At 51.4% G+C, this 17,331-nt stretch overlaps 1 protein-coding gene across 1 annotated transcript; it reads right to left on the minus strand.

The window, feature by feature from the left end:
- Positions 1-13,801: 13,801 nt before the first annotated feature.
- On the minus strand, positions 13,802-17,113 carry KBTBD13 (kelch repeat and BTB domain containing 13). Its single transcript, XM_059057783.2, has one exon. The coding sequence runs from the start codon at positions 17,046-17,048 to the stop codon at positions 15,672-15,674; it is 1,377 nt and encodes a 458-aa protein (XP_058913766.1). The 5' UTR covers positions 17,049-17,113; the 3' UTR covers positions 13,802-15,671.
- Between the last annotated feature and the right edge of the window lie 218 nt (positions 17,114-17,331).

Here is a 17,331-nt window from a genome sequence, read left to right on the forward strand (position 1 = left end):
TCCCCCTTCCATCCCCCACCTCTGGCAACCACTAATCAGTTCTTTGTATCTATGAGCTTGTTTTTATTTGTTTCTTTGTTTTTTAATATCCCACATATGAGAGATCATACAGTATTTGTCTTTCTCTGTCTTATTTATTTCACTTAGCATAATACCCTCAAGGCCCATCCATGTTGTCATAAATGGCAAGATCTCATTCTTTTTTTACAATGAATAATATTCCATTGTATATTTACACCACAGTTTCTTTATCCATGAATGCATCAATGGACACTTAGGTTGTTTCCATATCTTGGCTCTTGTAGATAGTACAGCAATGAACATGGGGATGCAGGTACCTTTGCAAGTTAGTGTTTTTGTTTTCTTTAGATAATATCCAGAAGTGGAATTGCCAGATCATATGGTAGTTCTATTTTTAATTTTTTGAGGAACCACCACACTGTTTTCCATAGTGACTGCACCAATATACATTCCCACCAACAGTTCTCAAGGGTTCCCTTTTCTCCACATCCTCACCAACATTTGCTATTTCTTGTCATTTTGATAATAGTCATTCTGACAGGTGTGAGATGGTATCTCATTGTGGTTCTGATTTGCATTTCCCTGATGATTAGTGATACTGAGCATCTTTTCATGTACATGTTGGCCACCTGTATGTCTTATTTGGGAAAAATGTCCTTTCAGTTCTGCCCATTTTTTAATCATATTGTGTGTTTTTTTTTGTTGTTGAGTTGTATGAGTTCTTTATATATTTTGGATATTAGCCCCTTATCAGATATATGATTTGCAAATATTTTCTTTCATTATGTACGTTGCCTTTTCACTTTGTTGATAGTTTCCTTTACTGTGCAAAAGCTTTTTAGTTTGATGTAGTCCCACTTGTTTATTTTTGCTTTTGTTGCATTTGCTTTGGGTGTCAGATTCAAAAAATCATCACCAGAACCGATGTCAAGGAGCTTACTGCCTGTGTTTTCTTCTAGGAGTTTCATGGTTTCATGTCTAACATTCAAGTCTTTAATTCCTTTGAGTTAATTTTTGTGTGTGGTGTGAGATAGTGGTTGAGTTTTATTCTTTTGCATGTGACTGTCCAGTTTTCCCAACACCATTTATTGAAGAGACTGGCTGTCTTTTCCCCATTGTATATTCTTGGCTCCTTGATTGTAAATTAATTGACCACACATATGTGTGGGTTTATTTCTGGTTTCTCTATTCTGTTCCATTCATCTACGTGTCTGTTTTTAGGCCAGTATCTCTGGGGATCTTTAGTCAATGTAATGGGCCCATGGCTTCTGCTCTCAAAATCTGTAGTCCTATGTCAGTCTTTCCTCATTTGGGGATTGGGCAGGTTGGGACCAAAGTTGTCTCCAGTCACCCCAGGCCTAGCTTCTGGAGGTCCCCAGGGATTGAGGGGACAAATTGCTGGAGCTGCCCATGACTCAGGCAAGCAGAGGTCAGAAGACAAGATGCTGATGCCTCTGCCCTTCTCAGCTGCCCTGAGCAATGACCTGCAGCAATTAGCACAGAACCAAAACCTCTCAGCCCCCTCCACCCAATAAACAGGACTGGACCTGGAGTTGAGACCTGTAAAAAACGCAAATAGGGCTTCCCTGGTGGCGCAGTGGTTGAGAGCCTGCCTGCCGATGCAGGGGACGCGGGTTCGCGCCCCGGTCCGGGAAGATCCCACATGCCCCGGAGCGGCAAAAAAAAAAAAAAAAAAAACGCAAATAAAATCTTGTTTGAACATGCAGTGAGGACTTCTGGAGGCCTACACAGGCTTAAACAACAAGTTTGGGACTAGAACCCAGGTTTCCTGTGGCCCATAAAGCCCCTGGGTGCTTTCCACTAAGCCTCAATGCCTGCCAACTTGAAATTACATTAAAAATATTCTTTGGCCTTGAAACTTGCTTTAAATAACTTGAAGGCAACATAAAACTATTTGAGAAATTGGCGAGATGGCATTAAGTTAGTAAAAAATAAAACTACTCTTGGAAAAGACAGTAAAATTCAAATTCAATTTCTAAGATGTAATGTTAAATCTAAAGCTATTTATGTTTTGATTAAGGTAATCTGGCCTCAGTCTGCCACCTTATTAGGTCCCCTTGTTTAGAGGCGACCAGTTGGCTGGCCTCTCCCTCACGTCACAGGGCCTTCCTCCATGTCACTCTCCCATCCTTCTCCCACCTGCCCCAAACTTTCCCATCCCTAGAAAACTATTGCTTGGTTAAAAATGAGACAGCAATGGACACAGTTAGTTTAAATTATTTTTTAGGAGGTAGAATAGTGTGGTAGTTAAAGTCATGGACTCTGAAGTCAGATTTGGGCTGAAACTACAGCCCTATTACAAACTATCTATGTGACCTTTTGCAAGTCACATAACCTCTCTGTGCCTCAGTTCCTTATTCATAAAATATGGACACTAAAATTTCCCAGTTAGGATGATTGAACAGGAGAGTGTACAGGAAGCTTGTGACATGGCATCTAGTAGCTATTTACTTATTTATACATATTTATACCCTGCTTTGTTCTATAATCACTACTACCTTTACTCTGTCATCTTTCTCATTATCATTATGGTTAACAAATCTCCAGAATTTATAATCAAACTCAGAAAACCTGGGAGAAACTCTCCCCCAGTGACTCGCCCTCTTTGTTCAGCAGGGTTTAAGAAGGTGTTTTGAGCAGAGGATTCTGGGAGAAAAATAATCTCTACAGCTAACAGTAAGGGTCATTGGTGGCCCCTTGAAACAGCAGCAGACGACACACTCAGCTACCAGAAGCCAGAGTCTAAACAATGTGACCCTTGGAGAGGAAGCCAGGTGGATGGTGGAGTCAGGGGACCAGGTGGTGACCAAGGCCTGGCCCAAGGATGCAGAATGAAGCAAGTTCTCCCTGAGGCTTTGCTTTTACTTCTGTCCCCATATACTCTGTCTCCTCTTCTGTGTCCCAAACATCTTCCCTCAGAGACCCAGTGCCAGCAGGTTGAAGAAGCCCGCCTGACTCTGATGGGGAGGGTGTGGTGTGTGTGTGTGGGAGGTCCTCAGAAACTATTTCAGGCTGAAATCTCAAGTTCTTTGTGTGTTCCTTTCCCAGGGAAATGTGTGCCCTCTAACTAGCTGACCCTTCTGCCTCCTTCTTATAAGGACCTTTATGATTATATTGGGCCCATCTGGATAATCGCCCATCTCAAAATCCTTAACTTAATCACATCTGCAAAGTCCCTTTTACCATGTAAGGTAGATAACTCCAAGGATTAGGACATGGATGTCTTTGGGGAACCATTATTCAGTCCAGCACAGGGGGCAATGCTTAACCCAAAATAATACGTGACTAATGGTGGAATTTCAGGCAGTCACATAAGGGAGTTTTGTTGTGTTTTGCATTACTCTTTATACAAAGGACATTTCTATTTTGGAACAGAATGACAGTGGAACAAGCCTTACCCAGGGGTCAGGGCCTGAGCCTGGGCCTTCACCAGGCTCAGGCTGACTCAGCTGGCTCTTCTTCTCTCTCACCTCTAACAGGAGCCTCTGGGGCCCCTGCTTCAACTTGAGTCAACCTTCTGCAGCTGACAACATTCTCCTGGCACCGGGAGCAGTGCCAGCTGAGGGGCTGCCAGTGCCTCCTCTTGGCCCTGACCCTTCCATTCTGGAGACAGTGGAGGAGGACACACCCTCAGGTCACAGTTGGCCTCCAAGGATCACATGGAGGTGTCAGGAGCTTCCTCTTCCCGGACCCTCCTCCCTTCTCAGCCCCCTTCCTTCCACACTCCCTCCCTGCCCCCTCCCCATCCTGACCTCTCGCTGCCCTGTCTTCCTATCTTATCTCGTGATTAGAGAGGTGATTGTCGGCCCCTGCAGAGAAACACGCTTTGCCTTTTAAAAGAGGATTCAGGGAGACAGCAATGCTTACCTCATGAACAGTGGCTCATAAATGATAAAGTTTGGCTGAGTAAAAAGCCTGCCAAGGGATGGGGTGGCACTCCCAGGTTTCACCTTATTTCACCATCCATTCTGTCTCTTTTTAGGCTCACTTCAAGGAGGATTTGGGGCTTTGGGGAGCTCTGGAAAGAGTCTTTCCTAATGAGATTGGGGGAGGCTACCAGAGCCCCTCCCTCAGGACAGGGCCTCCTGGTGCACACCTCCCCTCACCCTCTGACCCCAAGGGTGAGGGCTTTGTTTCCAGACGTGCTGGGCTCAGAAGAACCCTTAAACAACCAGGAATCTCCTAGAAACTCCCTCTCTCTCTTATACCCCCCCCACACACAGTCCTCAGGAGGAGTGAAGCCCCTGTCACAGGCATTCTCTGGAGCAGTTGTGGAGGTGTGTGCCTTCATGCCGGGGACAAAGTGATCCTGAATGAGGTAAGAACTGATCGTTCAGCTCTACTGAAAGGCAGGCCCCACTCAAGCACCAAATCCTTTGTTAAGCACCTGCTCAGCTGTGCACTGGTCTCCCTGAGAAGGCGCTGCCCCTGTATTCCAGGTCTTACAGCCCAGATGATGAGCTAAAACTACCACCAAACAACCACTCACTTACTAATCTTCCAGCCAATACAGCTTTACTGGGTGCCAGCTGTGTGCCAAGCCCTGCTGGGCCACGAGTGCAGGCAAGTGGGAAGAAGAATGAGAAATGGCCTGTCCTAGGGTGGGCGGCTTCCCGGTGCTCGGCTGGGCGGTATAGGGCAGCGTGGCAGCTGGCTGGCAGCAGGTCAGAGCCTGTGCTGCTGATGCAGGGAAGGCGGAAGGACAGGCGGGCTTTGGCCCAGCGAGGACCTCTGGAGTTGGTACTTTTCCACCTCCTCCTATGGAGCTGGGTCCGAGCCTGCTGGCTCCACTCCCGGCCCAGCGGTGGGGCACCCACCCCGACGCCAACCTCCCCCTCTGCTGGCGGGTGGCTCTGCCTCCTGCCCATCTCCTCCTGAACCTGTCCTTATAAGGCCACCCACTCAGGAGACGTGTGTTCTGTGTCCTCTGGGAAGTTGCCCATGCAACGTCATCTGCTGTTTTATTGCTCGAGATTTTTAACCTATGATTTTATTTATTTATTTATTTATTTATTTATTGGCGTTAAGAAAATGTTTCCAGGCTGAACAGAGACATTCACTGGGTGCCGGGTGAGGGTAGAAGGATGAAAGCCAGGGGGCTGGGGAACCAGGGACCCAGGACAGTCCAGCCCAGGGCATGGCTTAATCACAGACTCTGAAACCCTCAGCAGCCAAGCAATGTCATGAGCCTCCGCTGACCCTGTGCTGGGCACAAGGAGGAGATGGGGGGTGGCGGGGAGAGCATCAGGAGCTCCGCCATGGGGACAGACAGCTCCTAAGCCACCGATGCTGGTGCAGGGAGGGCAGCCTCCAGGCAGAGGTGAGCCCCCACCTGCAGGAGCTTGAGCCAGGCTGAGAGATGAACCTCAGGCTGGCACGAGGTGTCGACCAGGAGGGGGCATAACTGAGCTGGGTCTTGCAGGATGGACAGGAGTTCTTCTCATGGAGAAGGAGAGGAAGGGCATTCCAGGCCGCTGTCACCCAGGCATGAGACCACCTGGGGTGGGAGGGAAGTGGTGAGCTCCTCAGTGTGCCTGGAGAGTTGTGGCTGGGCCTTGGGGAGTTTGGATTTGACGTTGCAGCCAGCGAGCTACAGAGTTGACACAGTGGTGCCAACATGGGGGATGGAAGGGAAACCATAGTGAGCACTGCTGTTTTCTGGCCACCCAGCTAGGGGCCATTCTCCCTTTTTTTTTGTTGAGTATTTGGCAGAGTTTATTGATTTAGAAAGCAAACTTGGATAAACTTTTGGTTAGCCCCTCCCTTATTTTTAAATGATACCCAGTGAACCTGGAGGAATTACCTCCCCCAGCTGTGGGTCATCTTGTTGTCAAAGTGCCCTGTCCTCTCCTGACCAGTGGGTGGGCACATGTCACCTGCACAGGGCCAGTCCAACTCTGGCGTGTCACCTTGAGCACACTCATTCTGTCCTTTCTCAGCCAGTGCTCTGACATTCCCTGGGAGCCTGGAGCAACCCAACATCCTTCCACTAGAATTCTGCTCTCCTTAACTTAGCCAAAGTTGGTTTCTCTTGCTGACAACCAAAGCACCTTGCTGGATGCAATGAGAGAATAAGAGTAAAGGCAGCGCCAAATGGGGCAGAGGGTGTCCTGTCACCCCTCAAATCTAGAGAAAAGTCTAAGACTGTAAAGCAGGATGAGGGAAATATGGGCCAAGCCATGGGCAGCCAGGAGGCTTGGAGGTCCTGGGTCTCACCAAGGGGCTTATATCCATCAGAGACACCTTGTGGTCCTGTAACTGCTGAAGGGGCACCTCCGTCATTCCATGTGAAGCCCTGGGGGTGGGGACCGAACCTGCTTTGTCTCTCTGCCCCCGTGCCTGGCTCAGCTTGTGGTAGTAGAGGTGCTCTGAGTGTCTGCAGAAGGAAGAGGGAGGAAGGTAGGGAAGGAGGGAAACCATGAAAGTTAGCCCTCTGGGGAGTGGCCATGCCGAAGGTAATTGGCTTCCATAGAGGTTTCACTGAATTGCCAGGTGAAAGACTCACCAGAAGGTATTAAGGGAAGCTCTGGGTACTTGGGATGACACTATCAGCACAGTGGTTTCAGGAGACAAAGGCAGCCGGTCCCCATTCCTTAGTGCCCAGCCCCTCAGAGCCTGGAGGGACCACGTGGCTGGGACCAGAGTGAGTAAGGCATGCTTGTGGCTGCTGGGAGGGTGCCGGTGCTAATCTGCATGAGGCCCCTAGTGCCCCGTGGAAGGGACAGAGGTCCAAGTTGGCTCATGGTCCCCATGATGTGCTCCTGTAGGGAGCACATGGCCCCTTTTTGATGGCAGCAGGGCTGGACAGAAACAAGCATGGGTCACTGTCCCTGAGCAGGCTGGAAGCAGTGACCATGCTCTCTGTGGTGGACCAGGCTGAGCTCTGAGGAGAGGGGTGGTTACTGCTGGTCAAGGAGGTGACCAGCCCTGTATCTAGGATGAGCAGCTTTGCTCTGCCCACCCCGATGCCAGGCTGTGTGGGGGCAGGTGGCCAAGGAAATGGCTGAGTGATAATTGTTCTCGGGGTTCAAGGTAGGTCACTGCTGCTGAAGCTAAGAGAAGTATTTTGAGCTCCCCAAGGGTTCAGTGCCTTCGGGTACAGGGGCTGGGGCCCAAGGATCACAGGGATGACACTGCCTCAGTCTCTGGCGAGAGGACTCACATGCCTGCCCTTCCACCCCACCGGGCCTGTGACCCTAAGACAGTGCAGGGTCCCGGGGTTACACTCTGGAGATAATGGCCAACCAGGAAGAATGGTGGAAGATGCTTTCAAGGCCAAAGGCCCTCTTTGAGGTTCCCAACCACACCATGTAGTCATTATTTGCCTTCTCCATCTGAAGCCAGAACGACTGCTACTGGCAAGATAACCCACTGACCTCACCTGAGAGTGGAAAGTTTTCTGGGGTTTACTGACACTTGCTGTGGGCCTGGTACTATCCTAAGCTCCTTCTGTGTACTAGCTCGCTCACCACTCAACAGTCTTCATTGACAGATGCCACCTGAGGCTCAGAGAGGTTAAGAACTGCCCAAGGTCACCTGGTCAGAAAGTGCTAGGACTGAGTTAGAATCCAGAAAGTCTGAGCTAGAAGCTGGAGCACTGGGTTCCCCTCACCACGGGCCTGCAGACATGTCCCCTCACTTGACCACCAGTGAACATGTGCACACATCCCCTCACTTGACCACACAGAGAATGTGTGCACCAAAGGCTATCATCTTCAGTGACAGATGCAAAGTGGGGCTCAGAGAGGTAGAGCATTGGGCGTGACATCACCCAGCAAATGGGTGGCAGGGCTGGGCCTGGAATAAAATGTCTCTAGGGCTCCCTGCTGTCCCCCTCAGGACCCCTTGGTTAAACCTAGTAAAGGTCAGGTCTGACCAGGGCAGTGGAGAACCAGGCCCTGCCTAGCGGCCAGGGCTGCAGACCTGCCTGGTCCCTCACTTGGGAGGGGGCAGCAGAAGCTGTGTTCCCTGGAGCTCCTGCATTTTGTTGTTTCGTTCCCAGCCACTCCTCCAAGAGCTTCTAAAGGTCACTTTTTTCCCCTCAAATTCAAGTGGCTTGGGAGGCAAGGCCCTAGCTTCTGGTCACTGAGGCACCACCCCTTCTGGTAAGACATTTCTCTGGTTCCCATCACTGTGTAATCAGGCCAATATACTGAGATGGACATTTTCCAGTATAGGCATATCTCAGAGATATTGCGGGTTCGGTTCCAGACCTCTTCAATAAAGCAAATATCACAATAAAGCGAGTCACACAAATTTTTTGGTTTCCCAGTGCATGTAAAAATTATATTTACACTATATTGTATTCTACTGGGTTGGCCAAAAAGTCCGTTCGGGTTTTTCCATAAAATGTTATGTTATGGAAAATAACATAAAAACTAATGTTATCCATTGAGTTCACAGTCTTATATGAGCACAGTTCATGGCACCCCCAACAATTATGACAGTAACATCCGATCACTGATCACTATAATAAATATAATAATAATGAAAATGTTTGAAATACAGTGAGAATTACCAAAATGGGACACTGAGACCCAAAGTAAGCAAGTGCTGTTGGAAAAATGGCATGACACTTGCTCAACGCCGGGTTGCCACTAACTTTCAATTTGTAAAAAAAAAGCAACATCTGCGAAGCACGATAAAGCGAAGCGCAGTAACACGAGGTAAGCCTGTATCCTTTGCTGTAGCAAACCAAGCCACTCTGTGACAGATGCCCAGAGAGACGAGAGCCAGAGCGAACAGGGCACATATCATGGCAGGAAAGAGATGGCAAGTCACATCACGTCATTAGAGGAGACTTGAGGAAAGAGGCTGTTTACCAAGGGCGGAGGCTACTACTATAGGGATAGTGCCAGGCTGGCAACAGTGGGGCTCTCACCACCCCCAGGCCTGCAGGGGGAGGGGAGAGGTGGCCACCACAACCTGGAGACTGAGAGGGCTGCACGGGAAGGGCGACCTGACAGGAGCTGTGACTCTGGTCACTGGAGGAAAAAAAGTCAGTGTGAGGCAGCCCGGCAAGGAGGGAGTCACCAACGAAGTCCCTGGACCACCCACTCCTCCCTACCCCTTGTCTTCTTCAGGTGCCCCCATGGGGAGCCAAAATCAAGAGAGCCGGTGATACAACCCAAAGGGCAGCCTCCTGGGGCGGGAGGCAGGAGAAGGGGAGAGTGGATCTAGAGGGGCAGGCAGGGCAGGCGAGGGGCCTAGTATTGTAATTTGAGAAGCACGATATCCGTCTTCCACGGTCTCCACCTCAAACTCTTGCTATGGCTCCCTTTTCCTACAGAACAGGCCCACATTCTCAGCCTGGCATTCAAGGCTCTTCACACTCAGGCTCCAACCTCCCTCCCTCCTGGGAAAGCTACAGGGGCTTCCCGTGATCTACCTGCACAACAACTCTGTACGGTAAGCCTTATCATCCTCAACATTTTATAAAGAAACCGAGTTTGCCTAAGATGACACAGCTGGCAAGTGATGGAGCCGGAATATGAACCCAGGTCTCCTGATGCCAAAGCTGATGCTTACCTGTTCTGCCATCCTGCTTCCTCACTGAGTGATAAATGCGTGGACTGCAGGGCCATCCCACCCATGCCTGTCTCACAGAAAGGGTCTCAATAAGGAGTGAGGAGGCGGAGACAGGAGAAAGGAATATGCATGGTGAGCATAACCTGTGCTAGCCTCTAGGTCAAATTTGACTCTCATAACCATCCTCTGGGACAGGAATTACCCTCTCTGTCTAGAGTTGAGACACTAATATCAGAAAGGTAAAGAGGGCTTCCCTGGTGGCGCAGTGGTTGAGAGTCCGCCTGCCGATGCAGGGGACATGGGTTCGTGCCCCGGTCTGGGAAGATCCCACATGCCGCGGAGCGGCTGGGCCCGTGAACCATGGCCGCTGAGCCTGCACATCCGGAGCCTGCACGTCCGGAGCCTGTGCTCCACAACGGGAGAGGCCACAGCAGTGAGAGAGGCCTGCGTACCGCAAAAAAAAAAAAAAAAAGGACCCCTTTACCTCTTTTTTTAGTTGCTGAGGTGCCAGAGAGAGCAGCTCCCCACTTCAGCTGGGGCAGAAACATGAGGGTTGCAGAGGACACTGCTGGGATGAGTCCCGGGAGATCCCCCTCCATGGGGGTCCCGTATTCCATGGCAACAATGTGCCTGCTCAGAGGTGGCGTGTCTGCCGACAGCTGTGTCTCCCACCAGCACAGTTAAACTTGCCACTGTTCCTGGGAAGTGACAGCAACTTGAAGCAAAGCAATTAGGATGAAAAAGAGGCCCAGCTGCTTGGGGCCAAAGGAAAATAAACAGACCAGCCCTGTGTGTATTCCACCGCCAAGAGGAGCAATTCTTCATAGGATGATTAGCACTTCCAATTCCCGTCTCCTCCCCTCCACTGGAGCCGGAGAAGTGGCCTCTGAGCTGCCGCTGTTCTGAGATCCCACCCTTCCCACAGTGTGCTGTGCACCCCACAGCTCATCACCCTCTCATGAAGGTCTCCCCTGGTCATCCGCCCACCCCACCCCCTGCCAGAAATGATACCACTCTCCTCTGAAATCCAACAGCCTCTCTCTATGGGTTTTTCCTTTGATTGATTGACCATGTGATTAATTCGTTTATTCTTTTGACATCCATTGAGCACCATTTATTCATTCAAAATTTTTTTAAGGCCCTACTATGTTCTGTTCACTGTCCTGGTGATACAGTAGTGAACAAACAACACAAATCTCTGCCCTCATGGAGCTCAACTTTAGTAGATGGAAACACACACTAAACAAGTAAAAATAGAGCATAGGAGATGATGCTAGATGCTATGGAGAGAAATAAAACAGGAAAAGGAGTAGGGAATGCAGAGAAGGGGGAGGTAGATTTAACATAGGGTGGTCAGGAAAGGCCTCAGAATGAAAGCAACATTTGGGCAAAGGCCCATAGGAGGTGGGGAGTGAGCCAGGTGGCTAAGGGAGGGAGGTGTGCCCGGCAGAGGGACATGGTGCAAAGGCCCTGAGGTGGGAGTGTGCTCGGGGTACTTGAAGAAGAGCAATGAAGCCAGGGGGAGAGCGGTGATAGATAAAGTCAGGGAGGAAATGGGCAGGGGATCCTGAAAGGACTTGGGCTTTCACTAAAGGGAGATGAGGAGCACCCAGGGGTCTGAGCAGAAAAGCAACAGGGTCTGGCTGGCGCATCATCAGGTTGACTCTGCCCACGTGAGCAGGCCGAAGAGAGGCCAGCAGGGAAGCAGGCCCTGGGTAGAGTGTGGGAAGGGCTGGTGTCTCCTTCTACCTCTGTCAGGCAGGCTATGTAAGCAAACCAGGATAATTCCCAGGGAGAGGAAAGCTTGCGGTGCAGGGCAACCAGAGTCAGGGTGAAGGAGAAAGTTTGTAGAAGACTGGAAAGGGCTCCAGAGAGTGGGGCTACAGGGCTGTCATCAAGGTTCAGGAAGATGCTCCTTGCTGCATTAAGCCGTGTGTGTGTGTGTGTGTGTGTGTGTGTGTGTGTGTGTGTGTGTAGATCTCTCTGGAAGGACAAACTTCTTAGAGTGTCCCTATGGGTAGGCACAGAGAGATTTCAAACCCAGCCTTCTGGGCTTAGTAACCTCTAAGTATCTCTGTAATTTGCCCTCCTGCAGCTGGCTTGCATCCCCCAACACCTTCATGCAGTGGTCAAGTCTGGATGCTAGGGTATGAGAGGCTGAGAATCCCAAGCCCTAGTCCCAGGTCCTTGCTCTTCCACTTGACTGGCTATGTGACTTTGGGTGACTCATTCCAGCTTTCTGCTGATTTCCTCACCAGCCAACCAGACATGGTAACCATCCTTGCTGAGGGTGGCAGGCTATAGGAAGAAACAATGGAGCCTGACCTGTGAGGCCAGAGGGTAAGGTGGGCTGGATTGTGAAAACCTCCCCACACTGTGAGAGGGAGGGAGTATCTGTCAAAGTGCGGATACCCGCCAGGGCCTTCAGTCATTAACACCCTCGTGAAGGGGGCCATTCCTCTACCAGCTAGATCCTAAGGCAAGAGAACCCAGGACAGTTAATTTTCCTGTCTCAGGAGGAGGAGGGAAAGGGCTGAGTCCAGGGGGGGGCAGATGAACCCCAAGAAGAAGAGGCACAGAGAGAAGGGTAACAGGGAGGGGAGTGTAAAGGAGACTGGCAGAAATACCCCGTCGGTCCCAGGATGTCAGTCAAGCAGGGAGGCAGCAACAGAAAACAGCACATGGCCCTGGGTTCAAAGCCTGGCTCTGCCACTTCCTACCTGTGCCTCTTTTAGTCACCCAGGACCTTTGGGTGTTTGGGGTTTTTTTTTCCTTTATCTTTAAGAAGGGAGTGGGGATGTTGCCAAGCTGCCTGCCACTTAAAATTCTTACAAAGCTTAAATAAGTCCACTGTGGGAACGCTCTCTGTGAACACTGTGTTATTACACATAAAAGGCATCTCAGAAAGGGTTGGTCTAGACCTAAGGATAACCGAACGCTGGAGCCAGCAGGCCTGTCTGGGCTGGTCCACGCAGCCAGCTCTAAAATCCGACAAACAAAACTTTGTGGGTTGAGAGAGCAGATGAGCTAATGGATCTCAAGACTGCAAGTGCGCTTAGCACTGATCAGGAGGAGTGAGCAAGGAGGAGAGCCGTCTGTGCTGTTAAGAAAAATTATCTGTAACTTGAAAATAGGCAAAAGGAGGACTGCATGTCCTTTCAGTGTCATTCTGGGGCAGAGTTGAAGCACTAAGAGTTATTTAATTCTCTAGGAGACTGTGCCTTTGTTCTACAATTTACTATTGATTAGGGTCCTGACTTTGTAAAGTTACATGCTAACGTAGCTGCATGTACAAGTATGTATGTGCGTGTATGTGAAGATGAAAAGGAATTTAGTCCAGTAGAGAACCACAAAAGTTATGGTTTTATTCCCTGTAAGACACCAACCGGCTTTACCTCTACCTTGGCAAACTTATTTCAGTGTATCTTTACCAACAAAATATACAGATCTCGTCTCTCAAATGTGCCTTTGAACCAGCCCTACCATTCTTTTGGTTCCCTTATTAATGAGTTAGATAAATCTTTGACATGTGAATAAAATTACATATTGATAGAACAAAAAAGTGAGGGACTCTGTGGCATGGGCCAGTCACTTGACCTCTGAACCTCACACATCTCATCAGCTGGGAGAAGGTACCCAACTCCCATGACTGAGGTAGGGCTGGAGTGGGGACATGGATGTGAAAGTACTTTGCACATCATTCACAGGATGAAAAAGTCAGGATTTATTATTGTGACTCATCAGATTAGGTTAATCCAGGCCTAAAAGGTCCCAGGCTTCTGAGGGCAGCATTCTCCAGGGCTTGGAACAGGAACATAGGTCAGGGGAAAAGGCAATGAGGGGCATCCCAGACACTAGGCTCCATGCCCAGGAGGTGCCAGGCTGATGCTGCATTCTCCATTTGTGATGAGGCCAGGATTTCCCACGGCCCTTGGGTCTTGGGAGGATGGAGACCACTTAGGACCACTCGGAGAAGTCTGCCCAGAGGCTTGGAGAGGCTGGAGGACTGAGCTGGGCATCTGACCAGAAACCAGGGTAAGGGTATTCTAGAGGTGAGATAAGAGTCCTCATCTAACACCAGAGGTCAGCAGCAGAGGTCAGCAGCAGGTCCCTAACTAGTGATCTCTACAGCCTGATGTCTTTCAGGACCTCATGTTTTTTGTTTGTTTCTAAAACTATTTTATTTATTTATTTATTGGCTGTGTTGGGTCTCCGTTGCTGTGCATGGGCTTTTGCGGCGAGTGGGGGCTTCTCTTGTTGCGGAGCGCGGGCCCTAAAGTGTGCAGGCTTCAGTAGTTGTGGTGCGTGGGCTCAGTATTTGTGGCACACAGGCTTAGTTGCTCCACGGCATGTGGGATCTTCCTGGACCAGGGATCAAACCCATGTCCCCTGCGTTGGCAGGTGGATTTGTAACTACTGCACCACCAGGGAAGTCCCAGAACCTCATGTTTTTCTTCTTTAAAAAAAAATTTTATTGAAGTATAGTTGATTTACAACGTTGTGTTAATTTCTGCTGTACAGCAAAGTGACTCATACATATACATATATATATTCTTTGCCATTGTGGTTTATCACAGGATACTGAATATAGTTCCCTGTGGTATACAGTAGGACCTTGTTGTTTATTCATCCTATATATAATAGTTTGCATCTACTAATCCCAAGCTCCCAATCCTTCCCTCCCTGACCCCTCCTCTCCCTTGGCAACCACAAGTCTGTTCTTTATGTCTGTGAGTCTGTTTCTGTTGCGTAGACATGTTCTTTTGTAGGACCTCATAATTTTTTTCTGTAGGTGGGAAAGTGTCCCAGCTCAGCTGACAGCACAAAAGGATCTGCTCTTGCTATCTGCATATGTGCACAGCTGCACGCACGTGCACATACACACATGGAAAAGGATGTCAGCCAGGGGTCCAATGAGCAATGCATGCAGCCATCGTCGGGAAAAGCCAACCCTGCACAGAGAAGGTAGGCACAGAGCCAACAGAGACAGAAGAAGAGGAACGGCATTCCAGGTCCAGGGAATGGCAAGAGTGGAGGCTAGGAGGAAAGAATTAACCTGTAGAATGTAGAGGAAGGGATACAGGTGAGGAAGATGAGGCAGTTAGACCTGCCCAAAATTGGGCTCATACCTTGAGTAACCTGAAGTCATGGAAATTAAGTCTATTGCCCTGGAGTGATGACAGAAAGGGCAGTGGATAAGGGACTTCCAACTGGGTTCTCCCCTGCAGGCCCACATCCCATTACAGGGTATGGGGAACCCTTTTTCCCTCACAGGTCTCACTCCAGGTTCAGCTCAGTTTCTGTCTCTACAAGCCAGTGCAGCCTCACTGCCTCCCCAAAGGCCTCCATCTACAGCTGCTCTGCCTTAAAGGCAGGGCTCGCAGACTCTTCCCATCTGCTCCAGCTTTCCCCGTCTCTCCTCTTCTGAATCTCCCCATTTAGCAGCTAATTATCCTGCCTGTCTTCTACATACAGTTTGTTTACTACCCTTCTGCCTGGAGTAACATATTTTTCCCCTCCCTATTTTCCCTTTGCCCTGATTTCTTCAGGACTTTATTATATTGCAGGGTTTGGGTTTTTTTGTTTGTTTTTGCCCATTGCCTTCAGCCCTATGTGGATCAAGACAAATGTGTGTAAACCTTCTGTTGTCCTTGGCTAGACTCTAAGCTTTATGGACCCCTGTCAACTACAGTCACATTAGGCGCAGCACCCTGCTGAGCACACAGTAGGTGCCTAATTCTTGCCTCACTGGCAGTTTGATTAACATCACTTAACCCACTCCCAGCTGGTGCTCAATTACTGGCCCATTCACACACAAGCCTGGATTATTGAAATCCTAACCCCCATGCCTTCCACTGACATTGTGACCCACCAGCTCTCAGGACAGCCCAAGTAACTTGAGGGTTGAGATCCCAGAGTCGTTGCTTCCTGAGATTCTTGGACATGTTCACACCACCAGAAGGCAGAAGGCACAAGGCCCCTGACGTCTCACCTGGGGCAGGGAGAGAGAAGTTCCCAGCACCTCCTAAGGCCAGTCTCATAGACCCAGCCATGGCTCAGAGAAGACTCTGGGCATCCCCTCCTAAAGCCCAGCCCAGGGGTCACAGTTCTGGCGTCGTCGAGGCCACTTGCCCCCGGGCACCGGGAGGCAGCCTGAGCAGAACGGTCTGCAAGGAGCCGGGCCGTGGGAAGCCGGCCTTCTCCCTGAGCAGCCGCCAGGTGCCGCCCTCAATGGCATAGAGCAGCGTAAACACGCGGTTGACCGTATAGACGGTGTCGCCGCGCACCACGGCCGTGAAAAGCGCGCCCTTGCTGTTGACGAACTGGCCAGGCAGCGCCGTCCACTGGCCCGTGGCCAGGTTGAGGCAGTCGATGGCGCAGTGCAGGAAGTCATCCTTAGGTCCGTTGCGCACCACGTACAGACTATCGCGGTGGGCCACCATGCAATGGCCATAGCTCTGCGGGCGCCGCAGCTCGGCCACGGGCAGCCACGCGTCTGCCCTCACCGTGTACTCCACCACGGTCGTGGTGTCGGCTGGCCGCCACAGACACACGAAGAGGCGGCCGCGGGCTTGGGCGCAGGGCACGCCGGCAGCTGGCTGCGGCAGGTTGGCCGCGAAACTCCAGCATCCCGCGGCCGGGTCGTAGCGCTCCACGGAGCTCATGGCCATCCTCTGGAACTCGCCCCCGATGGCATAGAGGTTGCCGTCAAAGCCGGCTAGCGCTGTGTCGTAGCGTGGCTGGTGTGGGCTGGGGAACTTGCGCCACGTGCCGCCATCGGGGTCGTAGCAGAAGCCCAGTTCCACCACCTCCTTGTTGGGGCCCCGCACGCCCCCCACGATGTAGAGCTTGTTGCCCAGCGCAGCCACGCCGGCCAGCAGCGTGCTGGCCTCCAGGGGCAGCGCAGCCAGCGTGCGCCACGCGTCCTCCTCTTCGTCCAGGTAGCACACAGTGCGCGATGCGTCTTCCAAGAAGCCGGGCGCCGGTGCGTGCGTGCTGACGGCCACGTAGCTGCTGGGTCGCAGCGCCGCCACGTAGGCGCGAGCCTCGGGCAGCGCCAGTTCGGCCGCTTGCTCGGGGGCGCTGTCGCGGATGAAGAGCGCGGCGCTGAGGAAGACGTCGTGCAGGCCGAAGGCGGTGGCGGCGTCGCACAGCAGCGCGCAGTTGTCCGACGTGAGGCTGTGCTCTAGAAAGCGCGCCAGCGCCGGCGTCTGCAGGAAGGCGGCGCACTCCACGGCTTGCAGCAGCTCGTCGGGGCCCGCTAGCGCCGGCCTTTCGCCGCGCAGCACTCGTAGCGTGGTGCGGAAGCCGTCCGGGCTCAGAGCGCCCAGGCGCACCTCTGCCGCGCGGGCCTCCCTCATGCCCGAGCGGAAGAGGCCGCGGAAGAAGCCGCAGTGCTCCACCAGCAGGGCCCGGTCGGCCTGGAAGAGCTGGCTGCCCACCCACACCTGCATCAGGGCCCCAGGGCCCTGCGGCATGGCGGGCCCAGGCGCGGAGGCCGCCTCCGGGGGCCTGGATGCAGCAGTCACCGACTCTGGGGCTCCCCCGTACCGGCAAAAACTTACCCGGGGCATATAAATATCTTCCTGGCTAAAGATAGTACGGCTCATGTGATGTGGTGGCCAGCGGGCTGGATGGCCGAGGGCCCGGAGGGCATCTGGAGACCTGCCAGGTCACTCACTTCCGTAAGAAAAATAGTAATAATGGTGACCATATACCGGGCACCTACTGCATTCAGGGCACTGTGAGGGCAGTTTACAA

The sequence above is a fragment of the Kogia breviceps genome, chromosome 3 (assembly GCF_026419965.1).
Source record: "Kogia breviceps isolate mKogBre1 chromosome 3, mKogBre1 haplotype 1, whole genome shotgun sequence".
NCBI lineage: Eukaryota > Metazoa > Chordata > Mammalia > Artiodactyla > Physeteridae > Kogia > Kogia breviceps.